The sequence below is a fragment of the Lactuca sativa genome, chromosome 9, assembly GCF_002870075.4.
Source record: "Lactuca sativa cultivar Salinas chromosome 9, Lsat_Salinas_v11, whole genome shotgun sequence".
Classification (NCBI taxonomy): Eukaryota; Viridiplantae; Streptophyta; class Magnoliopsida; order Asterales; family Asteraceae; genus Lactuca; species Lactuca sativa.
Window position 1 is genome coordinate 163351413 of NC_056631.2, and position 21544 is coordinate 163372956.

General features: G+C 31.6%; 1 protein-coding gene across 1 annotated transcript; it reads left to right on the plus strand.

The window, feature by feature from the left end:
• The first annotated feature begins 17990 nt into the window (after nt 1-17990).
• Nucleotides 17991-19471, plus strand: LOC111888184 (uncharacterized). Its single transcript, XM_023884317.3, has 4 exons — nt 17991-18390; nt 18527-18576; nt 18654-18735; nt 19252-19471. Exons 1-4 carry the CDS (start codon nt 18177-18179, stop codon nt 19296-19298), a joined length of 393 nt encoding a protein of 130 aa, XP_023740085.1. The 5' UTR covers nt 17991-18176; the 3' UTR covers nt 19299-19471.
• Nucleotides 19472-21544: the final 2073 nt, after the last annotated feature.

The following is a 21544-nucleotide window of genomic DNA, read 5'->3' on the forward strand; positions in this document are numbered from 1 at the left end:
CTCCCTAGACTAAGGCATCACAAAACAGGCAATTCTATTCCTATCATGTATACCTAGTCTTCTAGCATGCATAACAATTCATAATTCAGTGCATAACATAACATCGTAAGGTATTCTGGGGATCTTTACCGTTCGGACGTTGGCTGCTCGTACACACTGTTCCACCCTTGTCTTTACCGCCTTGCCCTTTTAAAAAAACTGTTACGTCCTTATCATTTTTAGAAAAAGTTTTCCTCAAATCCCCGGTCTGAGTTCAGTTGCACCCAAAAGTACCCCCGAATCCCTCAAACCAAGGCTCTGATACCAATTGTAACAGCTCAAATTTTCAAATAAATTTTTCATTAAAAATTAAAACATCAATATTCGACAAAAGGGTTTATTCCAAGTTTATTTCAAGATATAAATAATAAATCTCCAGGATCTTCAACAGTGGCAGTGTGTACGTGTCACGCCGGCGCCTTTCCACGGTCATCACTAGTACCTGAAAAACATAAACACAACTGGTAAGCATAAATGCTTAGTGAGTTCCCCAGTATACGACTTACCCACATACGCCTTCCGGCCCGGACCTTTCGGTCCACATAGCATTGCCTTCCGGCCCGGATCTTTCGATCCACATAATATTGCCTTCCGGCCCGGATCTTTCGATCCACATAACATTGCCTTCCGGCCCGGATCTTTCGATCCACATAACATTGCCTTCCGGCCCGGATCTTTCGATCCACATAACATTGCCTTCCGGCCCGGATCTTTCGATCCATATAACATATATCGCATATAAGCACATATCACATATAAAGCATCTACCTCTCTAGACATAGCATGAATATAACACACACGACCTTCCGGTCTAACAGTCAAACCCTTCCGGGTGAAGTATAGTGAGAAGACTCACCTCGTAGTACACAGGCTATAACCTCCTCGAGCTACTCGCACACAATCCGCTAGTCCGCAGGTTCCCTATAATACCACAGCCCTAGTTAATGATCTTATCAAACAAGACAACTGACCCCTCTAAGATATATACAGGTCAACGGTCAATCTTGACCGGACTCGTCGAGTACAAAGGGTAACTCGACGAGTATAGACATCCTGACACCACTCGCCGAGTCTGAAGAACGACTCGACGAGTTCCAGTAAGTCTTCAAGCTACTCGCCGAGTCTGAAGAACAACTCGGCGAGTCCTGGTGAATCTTCAAGCTACTCGCCGAGTCTGATCATTGGACTCGGCGAGTCCTCGCCATGCAGTCAATCAACTGCCTCCTGTAATTCGCATGATTCCGTAATATATAGATATGGGACTTCCTGGACCTTTACACATACTATTACTGGGATTTAAACACTTGTAACAACTCTATAATCTATCAAATTCCTTAAATGGGTTTCCTAAACCCTAGATTCATGTACAACACCAAAACTACAGAAATGATCCGAGGATTACCTGGAAAACGTGATCCCTGCGTCCCCAACCTTCAGAGCTCAACCCCTTGATCCTCCTTTGATCACCACCTTGCCTCTCCTTGCCTAACAACCTCTTTAAGCTTCCACTAGCCTTCACCCTTGCTCCAGATGCCCACAGCCGTTTAGGTTATCTTCAATCGGCCAAAAGACGAGACATGACGGCCCTAAAGACGTTATATACGATCCAGAATCGAAACGGCTAGGGTTTCAGCTTGAACAGCGTCGACTCGCCGAGTCCCTAATGGACTCGTCGAGTCCGGTCGCGAATCTGCGACCAAGACCGTGGTCCTACTCGGCGAGTCAGGCATCAACTCGCCGAGTCCCCCCCTAAATATTCCCCAAATTAATTTAAAGTAATACCTGAAATTCCGGGCTGTTACATTTAGATTTTTATTTAACAATGAAATTGGTTCTATTAATGCTTTTTATAATGGTAAATTTTATTAAGAAGCATTTGTCTTGTAATGGTATATATGAAATTGTGATGGTTGTTGACAACTTAAGAAATAATGTATTGCATATTGATTAATCCAATGGTTTGGACAAGGCATGCTTGTGGCATTGTCGTCTTGGACATGTCAACAAGAAGCGCATAGCCCAACTCCAAAAGGATGGAGTGTTGGAGTCATTTGACTTAAAGTCAGATGACACATGCGAATCTTTTTTTCTTAGAAAGATGACCACGTCACCTTTCATTGGTACTTGTGAAAGAGGTGAGGGTTTGTTAGATCTCATAGACACTGATGTATGTGGACCCTTCAGATCCGCCACAAGGGATGCTAACCGCTTCTATGCAACCTTTACCGACTATTATAGCAGATATGGATATATCTAATTGATCAAGCACAAGTCGAAAACTTTTGAAAAGTTCAAAGAGTTTAAGCAAGAAGTGGAGAATCAATTGGGTAGGAAGATAAAGATGCTCCGATCCGGTCGAGGTGGTGAGTATCTTAGTATCGAGTTCCACGACTATCTTAAAGAATGTGGAATTGTTTCACAATTGACGCCACCTAGGACACAACAACTTAATGATGTGGTTGAGAGGTGCAATCGAACCTTGTTGGACATGGTTCGTTCCATGATAAGTCGAGCTTCATTACCTATCTCATTCTGGGAGTATTCCTTAGAGACTGCCACCCATATCCTTAATCTAGTCCTAACTAAGAAGGTTGCCAAAACACCTCACGAAATGTGGACAGGGAAGGTTCCCTCGTTAACACATGTCAAGGTTTGGGGTTGCGAGGCTTTCGTAAGATGAGAGACTCACGACAAGCTCGAACCTCGTAGTGAGCGTTGTATTTTCATCGGATACCCAAAGAAATCCTTTGGATATTTGTTCTATAGACCTAGTGAGAACATGGTCTTCGTAGCGCGGAGGGGTGTCTTTCGTGAAAGAGAAATCATATGCCAAGAGGATAGTGGGAGGCAAATTGACCTTGAAGATATTCAAGAGTTAAGCGATGAAGGAACCTCTAACACTAGCAATCAACATGAGGATGAGACTCCTGTTGAACTAGTTGACGAGTCCATACCTTTGAGATGTTCCAGTAGAGTTAGTGTTCCACCTGTGTTATATGGTTTCCATATAACAACTGAAGGTGATACGTTTATCAGTGATAATACATTGATAAGTTTGGATGAACCTAACAACCACAAGGAAGCCATGGAGAGCCAAGAGACTGAAAAGTGGAAAGAGGCTATGGATAGCGAGATTCAGTCCATCTATGTCAATCAAGTTTGGAATTTTGTTTGAAAATATAGCAGGTCATAAGACGGTCGGGTGCAAATGGATCTTCAAGAAGAAGTCTGACATGGATGCGAAAGTACACAAAGATAAGGCGTGATTGGTTGCGAAGGGCTTTACTCAAACTCCTGGAGTTGACTATGATGAGACCTTCTCACCAGTAGCGGAGATCAAATTGTAAGGTTTATGCTAGCCATAATTGCATTTCATTATTATGAAATATGGCAGATGGATGTCAAAACCGCTTTCCTTAATGGAAGGTTGCTAAGGATGTTTACATGAGTCAGCCATAGGGTTTTGTAGATGCGAAGTACCCTAATAGAGTGTGTAAGCTTGAGAAATCCATTTATGGATTAAATCAAGCATCTCGCAGATGGAATCTTTGTTGCGATGAGAAAGTCAAAGAGTTTGGTTTTTCAAGAAGTGAGGATGAGTCATGCGTATATGTCAAGGCTAGTGGGAGTATAGTTAGGTTTTGTGTATTGTATGTGGATGACATACTACTCATAGGAAACGTCGTTCCAACCTTGCAGGAAGTTAAGTCCTGGCTTGGGAAGTGTTTCGTTATGAAGGACCTCGGGGAAGCTGCTTACATTCAAGGGATAAGGATATTGAGAAATAGGAGTAAAAGACTAATAGGACTTAATCAAAGTACCTACTTGGACAAGGTGTTGAAACATTTCAATAAGGAGAATTCCAAGAAAGGAGAATTGCCTATCCAAAGCAATGCCAAACTGAGTAAGACTCAGAGTCTGAGTACGGATGCCGAGATAGCATAAATGAGTCAAGTACCATATGCTTCTGCCGTTGGCTCGATCATGTATGTTATGACATGTAGTCGCCCTGATGTGGCTTTTGGTTTGAGCATAGTTAGTCGATATCAAGGGAATCCTGGTGGAACTCACTAGATAGTAGTAAAGAACATTCTTAAGTACCTGTGGAGCACTAACGACTGGGTCCTTACCCTTGGTGGGAGTGATGACTTGAGAGTGATAGGGTATAGTGATGCCAGCTTTCAGACTGACAGAGATAATTTGTGCTCTCATTCGGGGTGGGTATTTACCCTAAATGGAGGAGTAGTAACATGGAAAAGTTCCAAATAGGTGACTGTAGCTGATTCAACATGCAAATCAGAGTACATAGTAGCAAGAAAAGAGTCGAAGGAGGCATTATGGCTAAAGAACTTCATTGGAGACCTTGGAGTTGTACCAACTGTAAAGGAGCCTATGGATATTTTCTATGACAACGAGGGTGCGGTTGCCTTAACTAAGGAACCAAGGGATCATGGCAGATCTAGGCACATCGACATAAAATATCACTTCATAAGACATCGAGTAGAAGAGGGACTCCTCGTAGTGAAGAGGGTATCATCAGAAGATAACCTAGCAGATCCCTTTATGAAGGGACTGAGTAGGATTAAGCATTTGTAGCATGCTTAGAGCATTGGCCTAAGAGACGATATTAGTTTTAGTGATTAGATAGATAGATGAAACGTGTAGTAAATAAATGTAATTGACATTTGATGATTAAATAATAAGGGTTTTATTTATAAGTAAAGTTTACTGTCTTTTGTAAATCGTTTATTTTATGTTTCACTTTTGCATGTTTTGACTTCCAGAATAATATGATTATTCGAACTATCCACAGTCAATCATAGTTTGGAAGTAAGCTATGAGGTTAGACTATCATGAAATGGCTTGTAGATTTTCTAAGGTGTTTAGACATAGCAAAAGTTTGCTACAACGTTCATGAGTGCTTCTGAAATAAGATTTGAGTATTGGATTAAACCCACGCTCACATGAATCACTTCATGGAATTTATCACGAGTGATTGTGAGGCGATAATATCGTATAGTCTTCAAACCAAGATATATGAGTTGTTGATACAAGTTAGTTGTGCATTGATAGTATGAAAACGAATCAGTGACTTGATGTTATAAAACGTGTTGTTGTGTATAATTTAACAAGTAATTAGTACAAGCATATAAGTTGAAGTTTATATGTTCCTTTTATCCTAAGAGGATTAAAAGCGATATCTTGGGCCCTTCGAAGATTTTTTTTTGACTTATGTGTCGGTCCCGATCAGGACTCAATTGATGTGTTCATTAAGTTCTATGTCAAATAAATAAGAAATCGGGAAACAAACTGTTGGACAATGAGTATGACTTTATTCCATGTCTTTGTCCACATGATATCTTGAAGAATAGAGGATTATATGATCCCTTATCTAAAGTACGCGTTATTGACTAGGTCAGAGTTCGTCAACGGCTTTTGTGAACTACGATTGCTAATCGGATTTTGAAGTTACATTAGCAGTTATAGTTATTAGACTTATCCAAGTGGGAGACTGTTGGATTAGCTGTCTAAGCCCATAACTATAATTGGTATGTACTTGGCCCGAGAGTATCATGATCCTTTTGGGTTGCTTTCACCGGAGCAATTTGATAGGATGGATATTTGAGAAAGAGCTTATTTGTGATTTATTAATATATTATAAGGATAATATATTAATTAAGAAATCATATTATTTAATTGGTATTGATCAAGAATTAATTTGGAATTAATTTAGTGAACAAAAGAGACTGATTAAATTTATAGGGACTGATTAGGTAAATATGTAATACTTACAATTTGGGCTAATGATCCATGTTGATTAGGGATGGGCTAAATCTATGTGAGAGTTCATGAAGAGTTAGTCCAAAGTGCCTATCATATGGATTATTGGAATACTTATAGGTTTAAGTAAATTAGGGTTTTATGTAAGAAACCCTAAGGAGTCCACGCTATAAATTGAACCCCTAGCCTTCCCAAAAACGGCCAATCTCTTCCAAGGTGAAACCCTAGCTGATTTTGGTGCTTACTAACCTCTCTCTCATAAGCGTCCTCTTGCTTTTGGTGTTTGTGACTTATTTGAGGTATCACATTTGAGGTACTAAGGTCTTGAAATGCCAAGTTCTACAAACTACAACAAATAGGTATTCATCTAACTTGTTTTATGTTGTAAATCTCAAACTTGTATGCTAGATACGGTTCATGCTTTGGGTAAATGAAAATTGCATGTATAACTTGAGAAAACTTAGATCCAAAGCATTAGGGTTGTATGTGCACCATAGGATTGTTATAGTGCTCAAAACCCATCATCCATACCTTGTCTCCCATTCTTATTCTACTAGCCATTACCTTAGAGTATTTTAATGGGTAGGCATTACATTGCATGGGGAATTTAAAGGAGTGTCTTGAATTAGTTTTTGTCATGTTTTTCCTTTTAAAATGCGAGTGGTCGGATCCACTCTTCATCCCTCCACCCCTATCTCTCTCTCTTGAAGCTAGTTTGGTGATTAAAGCTTCCTTGAGTTTTCTCGTTTAGTTCTTATTTGATTTAAGTGTTTAAAGGCTTAAGATACTCGAGAATAAAAGAAGGAACTAGCATTCTAAGTGCCTTATTCTTGAGGGTGGATACTTGTAGAGAGAATTATGCTCTTTGATCTTTTTATCTTCATCAACACCCCCAAAACCAAGTGGGTTCAAAGTCTCCAAAGGTTGTCATTCTAAAATGCTCTATGGTTGTTTTTAATATCATTCTAACCTCTATAAATGGATCCTAGATGGTTTAGTTTTGTTATAAGCTGGAAAATAAACTTGTTATTTTTAAGCTTCAGTTACCCGGTTTTTACGAAAAAAACACTCATATTTTGTATCAAAACCCATCAGCATTTAGGTACGTTAGGAGTACGATTTTAGGGATGAAATATTTGTAAGTGGGAGAGAGTTGTAACACCCCATTTTCACCTATTATTCTGCCATGAATCTTCTATATATTGTCTTATGTCTTTATTCGGTAATGAATATATGAATAATCATATTTTAATATTAACATTATAACTTACTACAAATAAATATATGAATAATCATACACAAAATATTCACATTAGAATTACAACAATAGAGCATATATGTAAAATTCTTAGCAGAATAATAACATAAAAGTAGTGTCTTCACGTCCTCACTTTATTTATTTTCTTTATTTGAACCATCCCTACACATGTGTGTATATATATATATATATATATATATATATATATATATATATATATATATATATATATATAGAGAGAGAGAGAGAGAGAGAGATAGAGAGAGAGAGCACTTAAATCTGACGAAGTTATACTTCTTCGAAGTTTTGCAATTAAACTGACACTACTCGTACGTATCGTAAAAAGTGAAGTTTAGATAGGTTGCTTATTAGCCTAAGCAATCTAAAAGAAATTCATAGTATTCATAAAATCGATAGTGTGCTTATAGAGAACGGCAAAATCTGATTTCGTATGAGGAAGTTATGAATTTTCGAAGTTTTTAGCGCAGTATTGTGGACATAGAAATCGAAATTCAAATCGGTTGATTGTTAGCCAAAACAATCTAAATGAGAGTTGAAGATACGTGATTAGGAGTCAGTAAATATAAAGACAGTCGAGAATAGAGTCCATATGAAGAAGTTATGAATTTTATATGGTCATTTGTAGTGTAATCTTCTTCGACAATTACATTTAAGATCAACTAAAAACTAGGCGACAAAATGAAAGTTGTAGTACTTGGAAATACCTACGCATGGATATAAACAACGTCAAAAACAGAGCTTGTATCAGCGAGATATGACTTTTTGTAGTTTTAGCCTTACCTACCCCCTTCTTCCACGTAACCCCACTAAAAATATGCCACGTGTCAAGTTCTAGACGGAGGAGCTGCCAGCTACCCAGTGCATGACAAGTCTTCTCGGAAAAAATCCTATAAATACCTTTTAACTCCCATTCTAACCCCTCACACTTCCCTAATTCTTCTCTCGATTTTCTCTTCATTTTGGTCAGAGATTTCTTTAGTTTGTAAGTTCCTAGCAAAGCTCTGGGGTCCCTAAGTGCTTAGCACTAGTAGCTATCAAGTTGGAGTTCTGCCAGTACACTTTCCAGGCTTTTGTCACGAATACCTTAGTAAGTTAAGCTACACTCATATTGCTTTCTTTGTAAATTATATTTATATTTTTAGTCACTATTATAAATGTGTAAATAAGATTTATCAGTAATTCCATTTATAGTATTGATTGATCTACATACAAGAGAGGTGTCTAGAATGGTCATGTTGGATTAGTTGTTAAATTTCAGAAAAGTTATATGCTGAAATGATCCTGCCTCCTAACTGTCCCGACTGACTGGTCCTTATTTGATAGAACTATTTGTATTCATTGGGATTAGTGAAAGATCTAGCCATTTATTACCTGATTCGCATAGGGACTAATAAGTATAATATTATAGGTTAATACTCGTTAGGCGCATTGTCCGCCAGTGGGATCGCCAGAAAGGTGTTAATCTTCTGTGAAATTTTCCAGGCAAGTTATCTCACTATACTATGTATTACAGTACATATTCATGTGTGTTAGGTTATAAGAGATTGTAGAATAAGAGCCGATAGCATAGTCTCTAGGGCTCAATGTCATTGTACTCAAAGTTAGTAGTATAGTCTCTATATGCGTGTATTAATAGAGCCTAAAAGCGTAGTCTCTATATGATGATGTATGTTAAGTGGCGCGGCAGAGCCTGTTAGGTCTATTGGGTGGGGCTTGTTATGTAGTTTCGATGGGACCTGCTTATATGTTCATTAAGCAAGGCTGATTAATATGCTTATTGGGCAGGGCCCAATATATGTATTGTGGTATATTGTATTTTGGGGAGCTCACTAAGCTTCGTGCTTACCTAGTTGAATAAAAATGTTTTTCAGGTACTCCAATGATTCATAAAGAGAGCAAGGTTCGATTGTATACACACACATTCGCAACACATTTTCGTAAAATGTAATAATAATCAGATATATTTTAAAAAATAAAAATGAAAAATTTGAGTTGAAAATCGGGACGTTACTAGCAGACTGGTCGTATTAAGTTGAATCTTGATTAGTTTATGATAATGAACTATTAGGAATACTAATTAACCAAATCCTAAGGTTAGGTAACATAATCATAAATTAAATGTGTCAGAGAACATTAGATAACCACTTATGCTTCTATTGATTAGCATAACCATTGATAAGAAATCACTAGATTAAATCTCTCATGATAGAAATTTAATTATAATTGTTTTGATAGTTAATTACATGATCTTTGTGTTAAATAACTTTATTAGTTACACAAATTAGTTAATTTGACCAAGATAACTGATTAAATCATAAATCGATAAATAAAAACTAATATTCGTTGCACTGATTTGGAATCCACCATATCTGAAAGAGAAATCAAATCTATGTGAAAACATCTTGATCACTTTTTTCTGTAAATGTAATATTCAATTCTATTAGTTTCGTTTATAGATTAAATGAATATAAATAAAACCCCCATCTTTAGTTTATTGTTTGTTGTTTGATTAACATTTGATTTATATGATCTAAATCATTTCCATTCCCCTTGTGTTCAACACACATTCTTTCCAAAAATATATTGCTATACGATCAAGTACATTGCTTGTTATGTGTATTAGTTTAACTACGATAAACTGATATTTATAAATTTAAAACTAGTGCATAAAAAATACACATAAAGTTTTTGGCGCCATTGTTGAAGACTTGTTTTCAAGTTATTTCAAGGTTATTTTATAAATTATATTGCATGTATCAAGAGACAGTGCATGGGTACCATCCGTGCAAATGAAAGTGCACAATGATACCTCAATGGCACATCATGTGTCATGGGAGCGCATGTGACCCCCATGAGAGTGCATCATGCTCAATTGGGGCCATTCACCTAGAGCACCTTCAAATTCAAAGTAACCTACCTAGGACTTCCTTAAACAACCTACCACATCTCACAACCAGAGGGGTGCATAATTAAAGCCAAGAGCGCCCCATATACCCTAAAGGTCACATCATGATCCTTAAGGGGGCATCCTTCTTCCAGCGGTACACTAATAACACATCAACACTCTAGACCACATCATTACAACCAATGGGTGCACTTGTCCAACAAGGGATCATCTTTGAACCCTAGGGGCACATCATGCTCCCGAGGGTCGCATATTGTTGTTGGACGCATTTGTTGATGAGCCATGTTTTTGTCAGACGCTCCAACCTGATTCCAAATGCTCTAGCACGATCCTTGATGCTCTCATGTGCTTCCAAATTCTCCATTAAATTGTCAAATGCTCTTACTCTCATTTTAGGTTTTCAATTCTCAGTTCACATTTAACACCTTTGAAGTCGTATATAATTGTTTCTCTCATGCTTTCATAAACTTTACAGGTAAGTTGTCGTGGATAATAAATTATTAACAAGTTATGTATTAAAATGTTGAAGCTCATAACCCACCAGTATATCTAGTAACTGAACTAAATGATTTAAAATCATTCAAACTCATGTTCGTGTATTAAAGTCAATTTTACAACCCAAAGAATCTAAAAAAAACAAACTAAAAATGCTCATCGTAATTTTAAAAACTACATAATTATAACACTATATATATATATATATATATATATATATATATATATATATATATATATATATATATATATATATATATAAAGTATATTTACCTGTGGGACCATTATTGAAAATCAGAGGAATAAAAAATGGTTACGATCACAGAAATACATTATCTAATAATGAAGTTGATTATGTGCACATATAGTATGGAAGCTATATGTTATCAAATGCACAAAGTGTTTTTAATAAAGTATTAGCCATGGATTTCCACTTTCTCTCGAAGGAAGTAGGTTCGTTGGACTAAGGTGCAACAGTCGATGTGAACTACAATAAATGAGAGTGTACGAGAGAGGATGTTGACTAGTTGTAGCGGTGCTCGAAGGGGAGGCTGCAACATTTATTAATCATGTGGTCTTACACCTAAAAAAGAAAGAGAGAAAGTGCAATATTGTATCTAACATAAAAAGATGGAGATAGAATATATATAGAGAGGAAATAAAAAGATGGAGATAGAATATATATAGAGAGAGGAAAGAGTATACGTGTTAGGTGAAAATAACTGTGAAATGGAAAAATATTAAAATAAAAATAAAAAATAGCTAAGAAGGGATCTTAATAATTTTACAAAAATAAAATAAAATAAAATAAAACTTAACCTTTACTTTATGAATGTTAATTATAAAGATCATTTAAACTCTTAAAAGACAATCTTCTTGAGAAAAAAAATCCTAAATATAAAAGGATTAATGTAATTCTAACCCAACCAATTATTGGTTTTTGTTTTAATGTAATTCATTTTTTTAGTAGTCTAAGTCATTAAATTTGTTGGTAACTTATTAAATATATCATTTTACCTGATTTTGTAGGTTAACCAACTTATTTGACATCCTGCAGGGCTCATCATACATACTTATAAAGCTAGCATTTTTTCTTGAATCTCATGCATTTGAAAGCCCCATTCTTTTTTTCTTTCACCATATTCATTTAAAACTCCCATGACTTTTCAATTTCTTTATAATAGTAATTATAATTTGGTAATCATGTTAAATAAATATCAAATCTAAAGGGTAATCATATATAAACTAAATTTCAATATTAAAATAATATCTTTAATTCTTCTTATAAAATTATATTTTTTAACTTTTAACATATCGTACTTAATTTATTAGTTTTAATATATTGTTGGATGTAAACCGTTATCATTTTAAAGGTATAATTTTTGAACAATTTGTATAAAATACTTCAATTATTAATTAAAATATAACATTATAGGCTCAACTTAAATATAAATTTTATTTAATTAAACAACCCAAAAATTATTTTATAAATAGTTAAAAGTGATAAATTGTAGTGTCTTTCTAATAATGATTGTAAGTTGGTTAATAAGGTTAAATAAATATCAAACCTAAAGTGTAATCTTAAATAGAGTAAATTTTAATATTAAATTAATATATTTACTTCTATCTATAAAGTTATTTCTTTAAATTTTAAAATATTATACTGACTTTATTAGATTTAAAATGTTATTGCATGTAAACCATTATCAGTTTAAAGCTACAACTTTTGAACAATTTGGACAAAATACTTAAATTGTTAATTTAAATATAACATTACAGTGTCAACTTAAATATAAATTTCAGTTCCACTAAAAAAACCAAATAATATTTTGTAAATAGTTAAAAATGATAAATTATAGTGATAAATGCAAAAACAAAATTGTAATATCAGTTTAACTAAAATATTTCCTAAATATATTTATATAATCGTTAAAATTTTTGAAATAAGTAGCTTAAATAACTTATAATAACAATATTTAAAAAATAACTCTATATAAATGATTATATTGTTACCTTTAAATCAAAGTTTGATGTTTTAAATAATTATAATGATAGAAATTAAAGCATTAAGCAAATCAATTTTAAAAAATTAGTTAAAAATAACAACTATAAATAATATTAAACCATATATAATATTTAATTGTATTGATGTGTAACTCGCGAGTAGAAGTCATTCAAACGATTGAGCTTATGATGTTATAATAGATGTATATATTATCATATAATTCAAAATAATCAATATATTATATCAAATTAATATACGAATTATTATATCAAATTTAACAACAACATTAGTGTTATATTTTAATATATATATATATATATATATATATATATATATATATATATATATATATATATATATATATATATATATATATATTCTAAAGACTTCAACTATATAAGTGTTTCTACGCATTACAATGTCAACTCAAATATAAATTTCTGTTCCATTTAAAAAAACTAAATAATATTTAGTAAATAGTTAAAAGTGATAAATTGTAGTGATAAAAGCAAAAACTAAATTGTAATCTCAATTTAACTAAAATATTTCTTAAATTTATTTTTATAATCGTTAAAAGTTTTCAAATAAGTAGCTTAAAATAACTTACAATAACAATAGTTAAAAACAACTCTATATAAATTATTATATTGTTAGCTTTAAAATAAAAAAACAATATTTGATGTTTTAAATAATTATAATGATAGAAATTAAAACTATAAGAAAATAAATTTTAAAAAATTAATTAACAATAAAAATCTCTATAAATAACATCAAATCATATATTATATTTAATTTTATTCATGTGTAACTCACGGGTAGAAGTCAATCAAACGATTAAGATTATGAAGTTATAATAAATGTATACATTATCATATGATTCAAAATAATCAATATATTATATCAATTTAGTATATACAAATTAATTATTATATGAAATTTAACAACCACGTTATTGTTATATTTAAAAAATCATATATTTGTAAAGACTTTAACTATATAGGTGCTTCTGCGCAAAACATTTTTCCTTTCACCACATTCATTTGAAACTCCCATTCATTTTTTCTTTCACCACATTCATTTGAAACTCTCATGACTTTTCAATTTCTTTCTAATAATGATTATAAGTTTGTTAATAAGGTTAAATAAATATAAACCTAAAGTCTAATCATATATAAACTAAATCTCAATATTAAAAGAATATATTTTCTTATACTTATAAAGTTATATTTTTAAATTTTAACATATTACACATATTTTATTAGGTCTAATATATTGTTGTTTGAAAATTTTGTATAAAATACTTAAATTGTTAATTTAAATATAACCTTACAGGATCAACTTAAATATAAATTTTAATTCAACTTACACAACCGAAAAATGCTTTGTAAATAGTTAAAAGTGATAAATTGTAGTGACTTTCTGATAATGATTATAAGATAGATAATAAGGTTAAATAAGTATCAAACCTAAAGCATAATCATAAATAAACTAAATTTCAATATTAAAATAATATTTTTACTTCTACTTATAAACTTATGTCTTTAACTTTTAACATATTATACTTAATTTATTAGATTTAATATGTTGTATGTAAACCATTATCAGTTTAAAGCTACAACTTTTGAAAGGTTTGGACAAAATACTTGAAGTTTTAATTTAAATATAACATTATAGGGTCAACTTCGATATAAATTTCAGTTCCATTTAAAAAACCCAAAGAATATTTTGTGAATAGTTAAAAGTGATAAATTATAGTGCTAAATGCAAAAATTAAATTGTAATATCAATTTAACTAAAATATTTCCTAAGGATATTTTTATAATCGTTAAAAGTTTTCAAATAAGCAGCATAAAATAACTTATAATAACAATAGTTAAAAATAACTCTATATAAATGATTATATTCTAACCTTTAAAATAAAATAAAAAAATTGTTTGATGTTTTAAATAATTACAATGACAGAAATTAAAAAGTTAAACAAATAAATTTTAAAAAATTAATTAACAATAACAAAAACTATAAATAACATTAAACCATATATTATATTTAATTTTATTAATGAGTAACCCACGGGTAGATGTCATTCAAAAGATTAAGATTATGTAATTTTAATAGATTTATATATTATCATATAATTCAAAATAATCAGTATATTATATCAACGTAACATACGAATTATTATATCAAATTTGACAACATTATATAGTTGTCAAATTTGACAACAATATTATATCAAATTTAAAAAAACATATATTTGTAAAAATGTCAGCTATATAGTTGATTCTGCGCAACACGCGGGTATTCGCCTAGTTAATCATAGCTTAGTGTCATGTGACATCCACATCGATTATAACTTATTTTTTTTATTTTATTTTTAAAAACTAAATTATATATATATTTAATAGGTATTTTTTATTTACTAAATTAAAAAATCACTCTCTTATCAGATAATTCATATTCACACTTAATCTCTCTTTCTTCTCTCATTTTCGACTGAATCAGAACCAAGTTGAAAAAGAACCTCCACACATTGCTCCATTTATTTAGTTTATTATTGGTGATTTTGACGGGATTAGGTTACAGAAATGCTTCCAGTGGTTTGATCGAATTTGTAGTTTTGATCTCTTGTTTAAAATTTGATAGGTTACATTTTTGTGGTTTGTGAATATTACACTGCAGGTCCTTGCTCCATATAAAAAGACGAAATAACATTTTTCTTTCTTTTTTCTTTTTCTTTTAACTATATATATATATATATATATATATATATATATATATATATATATATATATATATATATATATATATATATATATATATATATATATATTATAGAGTTTTATCTTTATTTTAATAATTAACATAGAATATTTTTAAAATTATTTTTACTTTTCTAACTCAATTATCTAAATTATATATATATATATATATATATATATATATATATATATATATATATCTTTATTTATATATCTTTATTAATATATTATTTAATGTTGTTTTTTTGACTTTTTTTTCGTATAAACAAATTATAAGTCAGATAACTATCAATCTTTCAATAAAATTACTTAATGTTTCTTTTTTTCATTTTCATTACTTGTTTTTTACGTTTTGTTCGAATAGAAAAATTAAAATAATAACTCAAATATTTTTGACGTTTTATTTGAATTCGTTATGTGATGTTTTTTTTTGTTCGTTTACATTATAGAATGATGTTTTTTTTTTTTTTTACATTTTGTTTGAATAAACTAATTAAAATAATAAATCGAACAACTATAAATCGTCAAATATAATTATTTAATGTTGTTTTAATGTGTTTTTTGTTTATATCATTCATTTATATGTTAGTTTTTGTTCTTTTATTGAGTTTTAAGAAGTTTTATGTATTTTTCATTTACATCATTCATTTATATGTCAGTGCGTCTTCATTTATAGCAGAAATAGTTATATATATATATATATATATATATATATATATATATATATATATATATATATATATATATATTCATATAACTATTTATGAAAAAAAAAGTAAAACTATTAATTCTAATACATATATGAGTTATTATTTTAATTTGTGTAAGACCAAAGGGCCATTAATTAGCATTGGGGTAAGGAGTGATTCTCTCAAATTAAAGATCATGGGTTCAACTCTCACTAAGAGACATAGATGGTGTTTAAGATTAGATTAGAAGTAAGATAATTTGTCGTTTAAAAAAATATATAATGTAAACAATCAAAATGTTAAAAACAACTTCAAATATTATATTCAAATAAAATGTCATAAATATTAAAAGATTTTTAAATCGCCAAAAGAAAGATAAATAAATAAATCTAAAAATAAATAATAATGGGATTTTATATAGCTTAGATAACTGATTTTAAAAAAATAAAATAATTTTATAAACAATCTATATTATATCTATTAAAATAAAGATCAAATAAAATCTATTATATATATATATATATATATATATATATATATATATATATATATATATATATATATATAATGTTAAAAGAAAAAAGAAAAAAGAAAGAAGGGGTAATTTGGTCTTTTTATATGGAACATGGACCTCCAGTGCAATATTCACAAACCATAGGGATAACCTATCAAATTTTAAACTTAGGGACCAAAACTATGAATTTGACAAAATCACAAGGACCATTTCTGTAATTTTCTCTTTTGACCAGGAAACCACTAGAAAATCTGAAAAACCGAAGTAGGTGGTGAAGAAGGAGAAAGTCGACAAAGGTGCAGCGTCAGTGAGAGGGTGGTGTTGTTGTAGCTAGTGGTGAAGATATGAGAGGTATAAATCAATTGTCATAGACTGAGTGTAATACTGATGTGAGTGGACGGGTGAGTGAAAAGGGATAACAAGGGTTCACCATTGAGAAATCTGATGTATACTCCTTCAAAGTGTTATTATTGGAGCTTTGGACGGGGAAGTGCCCAACGATCATTGATCATGGTGTGACGAGATATGAAGTTTGAAGTTGATGAACCTAAAGTGCCTAATGGTCTATTTCGAAGCCTGATGTTGGAAGGTTGTGTTTGCACTAGGGATGAGCAAAAGGACCGAACCGGACCAGGGAACCGGCTTTGGCCAAAATCAAGAACCGAACCGGCCTGGTGATTCTACCGGTTCCCGGTTCCTATCGGTTCTTGTCGTGTCTTCAAATGTTGGAACCGGTCCTTGAAAAATAGCATCATACGGTTCCGGTTTTTGCCGGTTTTACCGGTTCCGGTTCCAAAAATCCACAAAAATAACGTCCTGGTCCCGGCCCAACCGGTTCCGGTACCGGTTCCGGCCGGTTCCCCGGTCCATATGCTCATCCCTAATTTGCACTGGACGATTACAAAACCTGAAGTTGATAAACCTTGAGATGGCCAGAAGCTAGTGTCTTAACTTTGAAGGAGTCTTCATAAGGAAATGATTGAGCTCACTAAACCCTAACGAACTCTAAGAAGATGCCAGCCTTTGATACCTCTTATCGTTTGATTGATTCCATTTTTTTTATTTATTTAACTTTTTTTTTTTTGTGTCTAATCGATCTATTTTAGTATAGGTTTGTAAAATCGATCAAGGTTTTTACATATCTTTGATGTATATTTTCAGTGTTTACTTGCTAAATTAATTTATTGAATTTTTGCTTTTGATCTAAAATCAATCTGCAATTTTGCTTTCCTATTAACGGTGCACAGTGGAGTTCGGGTGAAGAATTATAGTGGTTGAATGTTTTTAAAAGTGTAAGAACCAGTTGGCATGATTTTCACATAAATTTATAAATTCTTAAATTAAATAATAACAAAAAGCTAATTACCTAATTACCCCTTCAATTCAGAAGTAGTGGCATTTTTTATATACGTCCTATCGTCCATCCATATTTTTTTCTTCAAAATGGACTGATCCAATTAATGGAATTGAAGTGGGCCGAGTCCAAGAAATCGGTCTTAATTGGGTCAATACCAGACGTCACGTCAGTCTCGAAGATGAGTGGTTATCGTTGCTCCGGCAATGGACGGCGGATTAGCGGTTGTCGACGTGTTCATTTCTGTGACTCGTTTGATGCTCAAACTCGGTGGCTACGATCAGCCTTAACTCTGATCCATCGTCCAACGTTCGGGTTTACTTAAATTCTGTTTGCGAATCCGGCTGTGAACAGCCATGGATGCGATATCGAGCTTACCAAATCTTCCTCCTGTTATCGGTTCCAAGAGCTTTTCACGAAGCAACAGAAGGTCCAACAACTTATATCACAGAAGTCGCCACCAGTTCAGCAATAGAAGGAATCGTGTCTCTGCAGTTGTTGAAGTCTCCACCATTACTTCAGATCCATTTACGCCACAGATCACTTGGCAAATTGTCGTTGGCACCATCGGTATGTATCTCTTTGTTTGCTCATCCGTTAACCACCAAATTTGTAAAAAAATGCGTCAGTTATTTGGAATTACTTGATTCCATATTAGGTGTATGTAATACTTAGGGATATCCCTTGTTTAATTTTGAAATTGCAGCTGGAGTTACACCGTTTGTAGTTGCAGGGATCGAATTTAGCAAACGAATTGTGAGACAATCATTTTCCTTGTTCTTCTATTTGGATTGAAAGCATAAGGTATAAACTTATAATTTTGGACATGGCAGGTGGCTCAGAAGAAATGTTTCGAATGTGGAGGTTCAGGGCTAGTTTTGATCGAAAAGGAGTATATTCGCTGCCCTAATTGTGGTAACCAATAAACAAGATTAATTGCTGTTTCTTGACAAATATATGAAGTGATTAGTGAGCTTTTGCAGATAATTAATAGAGTAAATTACACTAATGGTCCCTATGGTTTAGGGTAATTTGCGCATTTGGTCCCTAATTTATATTTTTAATTCGGAAGGTCTTTATTGTTTGTTTTTGTTACGCGCTTGGTCCCTGTTATACATAAAAAGACTATTTTGCCCTTGATTTTTTAATCTATTTAAATAAACACACCCCCAACCCCATCCCTCTCACCTTACCTTACCTATCCCATCATTTTTTCCTATTTAAATAATAGTTGTTTTGGGTAAGGCAATGACCAAACGTGTAACAAAGACCAAGCACGTAACAAAAACAAATAGTAGGGACCTTCCGAGTTAAAAAAATAAGTTAGGGACCAAACGCACAAATTACCCCAACCCATAAGGACCATTCGTGTAATTTACTCTAATTAATAAGAAGTTCATTGTAGAATGTGATTGTTTGTGGGTTTTGCAGGAGGATTTCTGCCATGGCAATCCTGGAAAAGATTCTTTTCTGGTTAAACTCTACCATATCTAAGTATATAGAATCAATGTGTTGTTAAATTTTATATGATACAATACCCAGATCAAATTGACAATGTAATATTTAATTCGAGTTTTGTACCATTTTATCTATTATAAACTATAAAATGTAATTATGTAGGCATCAATAATCCAACAGAATTTGGTTTTTATGGGTGTTCTAAAAGGCGCGCCAATGCGCGGTATGAGGTGAGGCGTGACTTTGCCGTTACAAAAAGCCTCATAACTTTGCTGTTATGCGTGGTGCGTGACAAGGCGTGATATGACGCGCCATGACGTATTATGGCGCGTGATTTTTGTTTGAAACACGGTTTTTTGCTCTTTGTTATGTCTACAAGTATTGTGGTTTTTGTTAACATTTTGTTATTAGTTATTGATCTAACACTTCTAAAAAGTAGTTATATTTAATATAAATTTATATTTATGTGGTAATATAATTTTAAATTAATACAAAATCGCCGCCTTACATCACATCTTGAAAAATGTCATGGCTCGTTAAGCTTGACGCTTGGCCTTGCTGCCATGTTACGCCTCACGCCATTTAGAACCTTGGTTTTTATCAATCATTGTGACATGCATATTCATTTAAAGATAGAGTTTATGCATTTTTCCAACCATTAGCATTTTATCTTCCTATTTTAATAAATGAATATGTTTATTCTGTTATTGACAAATATCGCAATATTAGAAATCTCCATTAATATTATGTCATCTATCATGCTACATATCAACCTAATAATTCTTCATTTAAATTTTAATTTTTAAATTTCTCACGCTAATTATATTAAATTAATGATTGATTTTTTATTTCAAATTTTAAATTTTAAATTTCACATTCTAATTACATTAAATTAATAACATTAGAATAAAAAATAAAATAAAATAAATATATATTATAAGGTGATATAATTTAATGTATTTATTTAAATCAACAATTATAATTTTATATAACTAAAAACATATCTCTTAAATAATAATTCATATGAAATCATTGATCAATAATTTTAAGTTTTTACTATGAAAGTTTAATTAATTTTATAACTGTGATTCTCACGAGTTATCAACTAGTTATAAATATATACAAATATCAACTTTTGCTATGTGAAATGTGCAAGTTTTTATGCACAGTGTACAATTAAGTTGATGCGTGAAATTCAATTTTAATCCCTTAATCTTATATAATTTGTCACTTGCAACCTTTTTATTTTGTAAAGTGATATTTTTCATCCCTTTGCTTTTTAAAATCTTACTCCCCTCCTCCACTTTCAAGTTTGTAAAATATCATTTTCACTATTTTAGTTTTTAAACTTTTGTGTTTATCTCCCGTCCTCGTAGTATATATATATATATATATATATATATATATATATATATATATATATATATATATATATATATATATATATATATATATAATATGACATTCCATCATCTAATTTCTTAATACGTGACAAAAACATGAAAAAACCCACGACAACGCACAACCTCAATTAGTTAGAGAAGATTATTGTAACTAATACTATTACTAACTAATTCACAATTTACAAGTATGTCAATGCATAAAGTGTAATTTTAATCCCTCAACTTTGTATAATTTGTCACTTACAACCCTCTTATTTTGTAAAATGATATTTTTCATCTCTTACTTTTTAAAATATCACTTTGACCCGCTTCACCTTTAACTTTGTAATTGCACAACTTCTTACTGTTTTGCCTCCTACATTTTTATGCCTACATATTTATGGATTATTCGAAAATCATCAAACTTACAAAACTAGTCCCTGAACTCTTCTCAACTTTTGATAAAATCACCCAACACTCATTTTTTTTAAACTGTTAGTATTCTTTTCATGTTGTGATATATTATACAAATTTAATCAATTCTCATGCCTAATACATAAGGAAAACACACGTAAGAACCTACAGCAAAGCGCAGACTTAAATACTCGTTTTAGTTTAATCATAAATTAACCATTATACTTGATAAAGTGCAATAAATAGGGTTAGGTACTCACAATAGCAACGTACTATAGACCAATCCCCATTGTAGACCATGTGCTTTCTTCTACATATAATGGCAACATACTTTCAATTACTTTATTTTAGACAAAGTACTCCATTATTTAATACAAAATATCAACATATATAAAGTTTTGATATTTATAATGATTTTTGTATTTTAAGTAACCGTTGTATTTCCTCACATTTTGAGGCGGTTCCATCCT

What these genes read in the sequence shown, in the direction of transcription:
- LOC111888184 (XM_023884317.3), top strand. Translation starts at nt 18,177, where the DNA reads ATGGATGCGATATCGAGCTTACCAAATCTTCCTCCTGTTATCGGTTCC. An exon ending in AATTGTCGTTGGCACCATCG is followed by an intron (nt 18,391 to 18,526) that starts GTATGTATCTCT and finishes TTGAAATTGCAG; the next exon opens with CTGGAGTTACACCGTTTGTA. An exon ending in TATTCGCTGCCCTAATTGTG is followed by an intron (nt 18,736 to 19,251) that starts GTAACCAATAAA and finishes TGGGTTTTGCAG; the next exon opens with GAGGATTTCTGCCATGGCAA.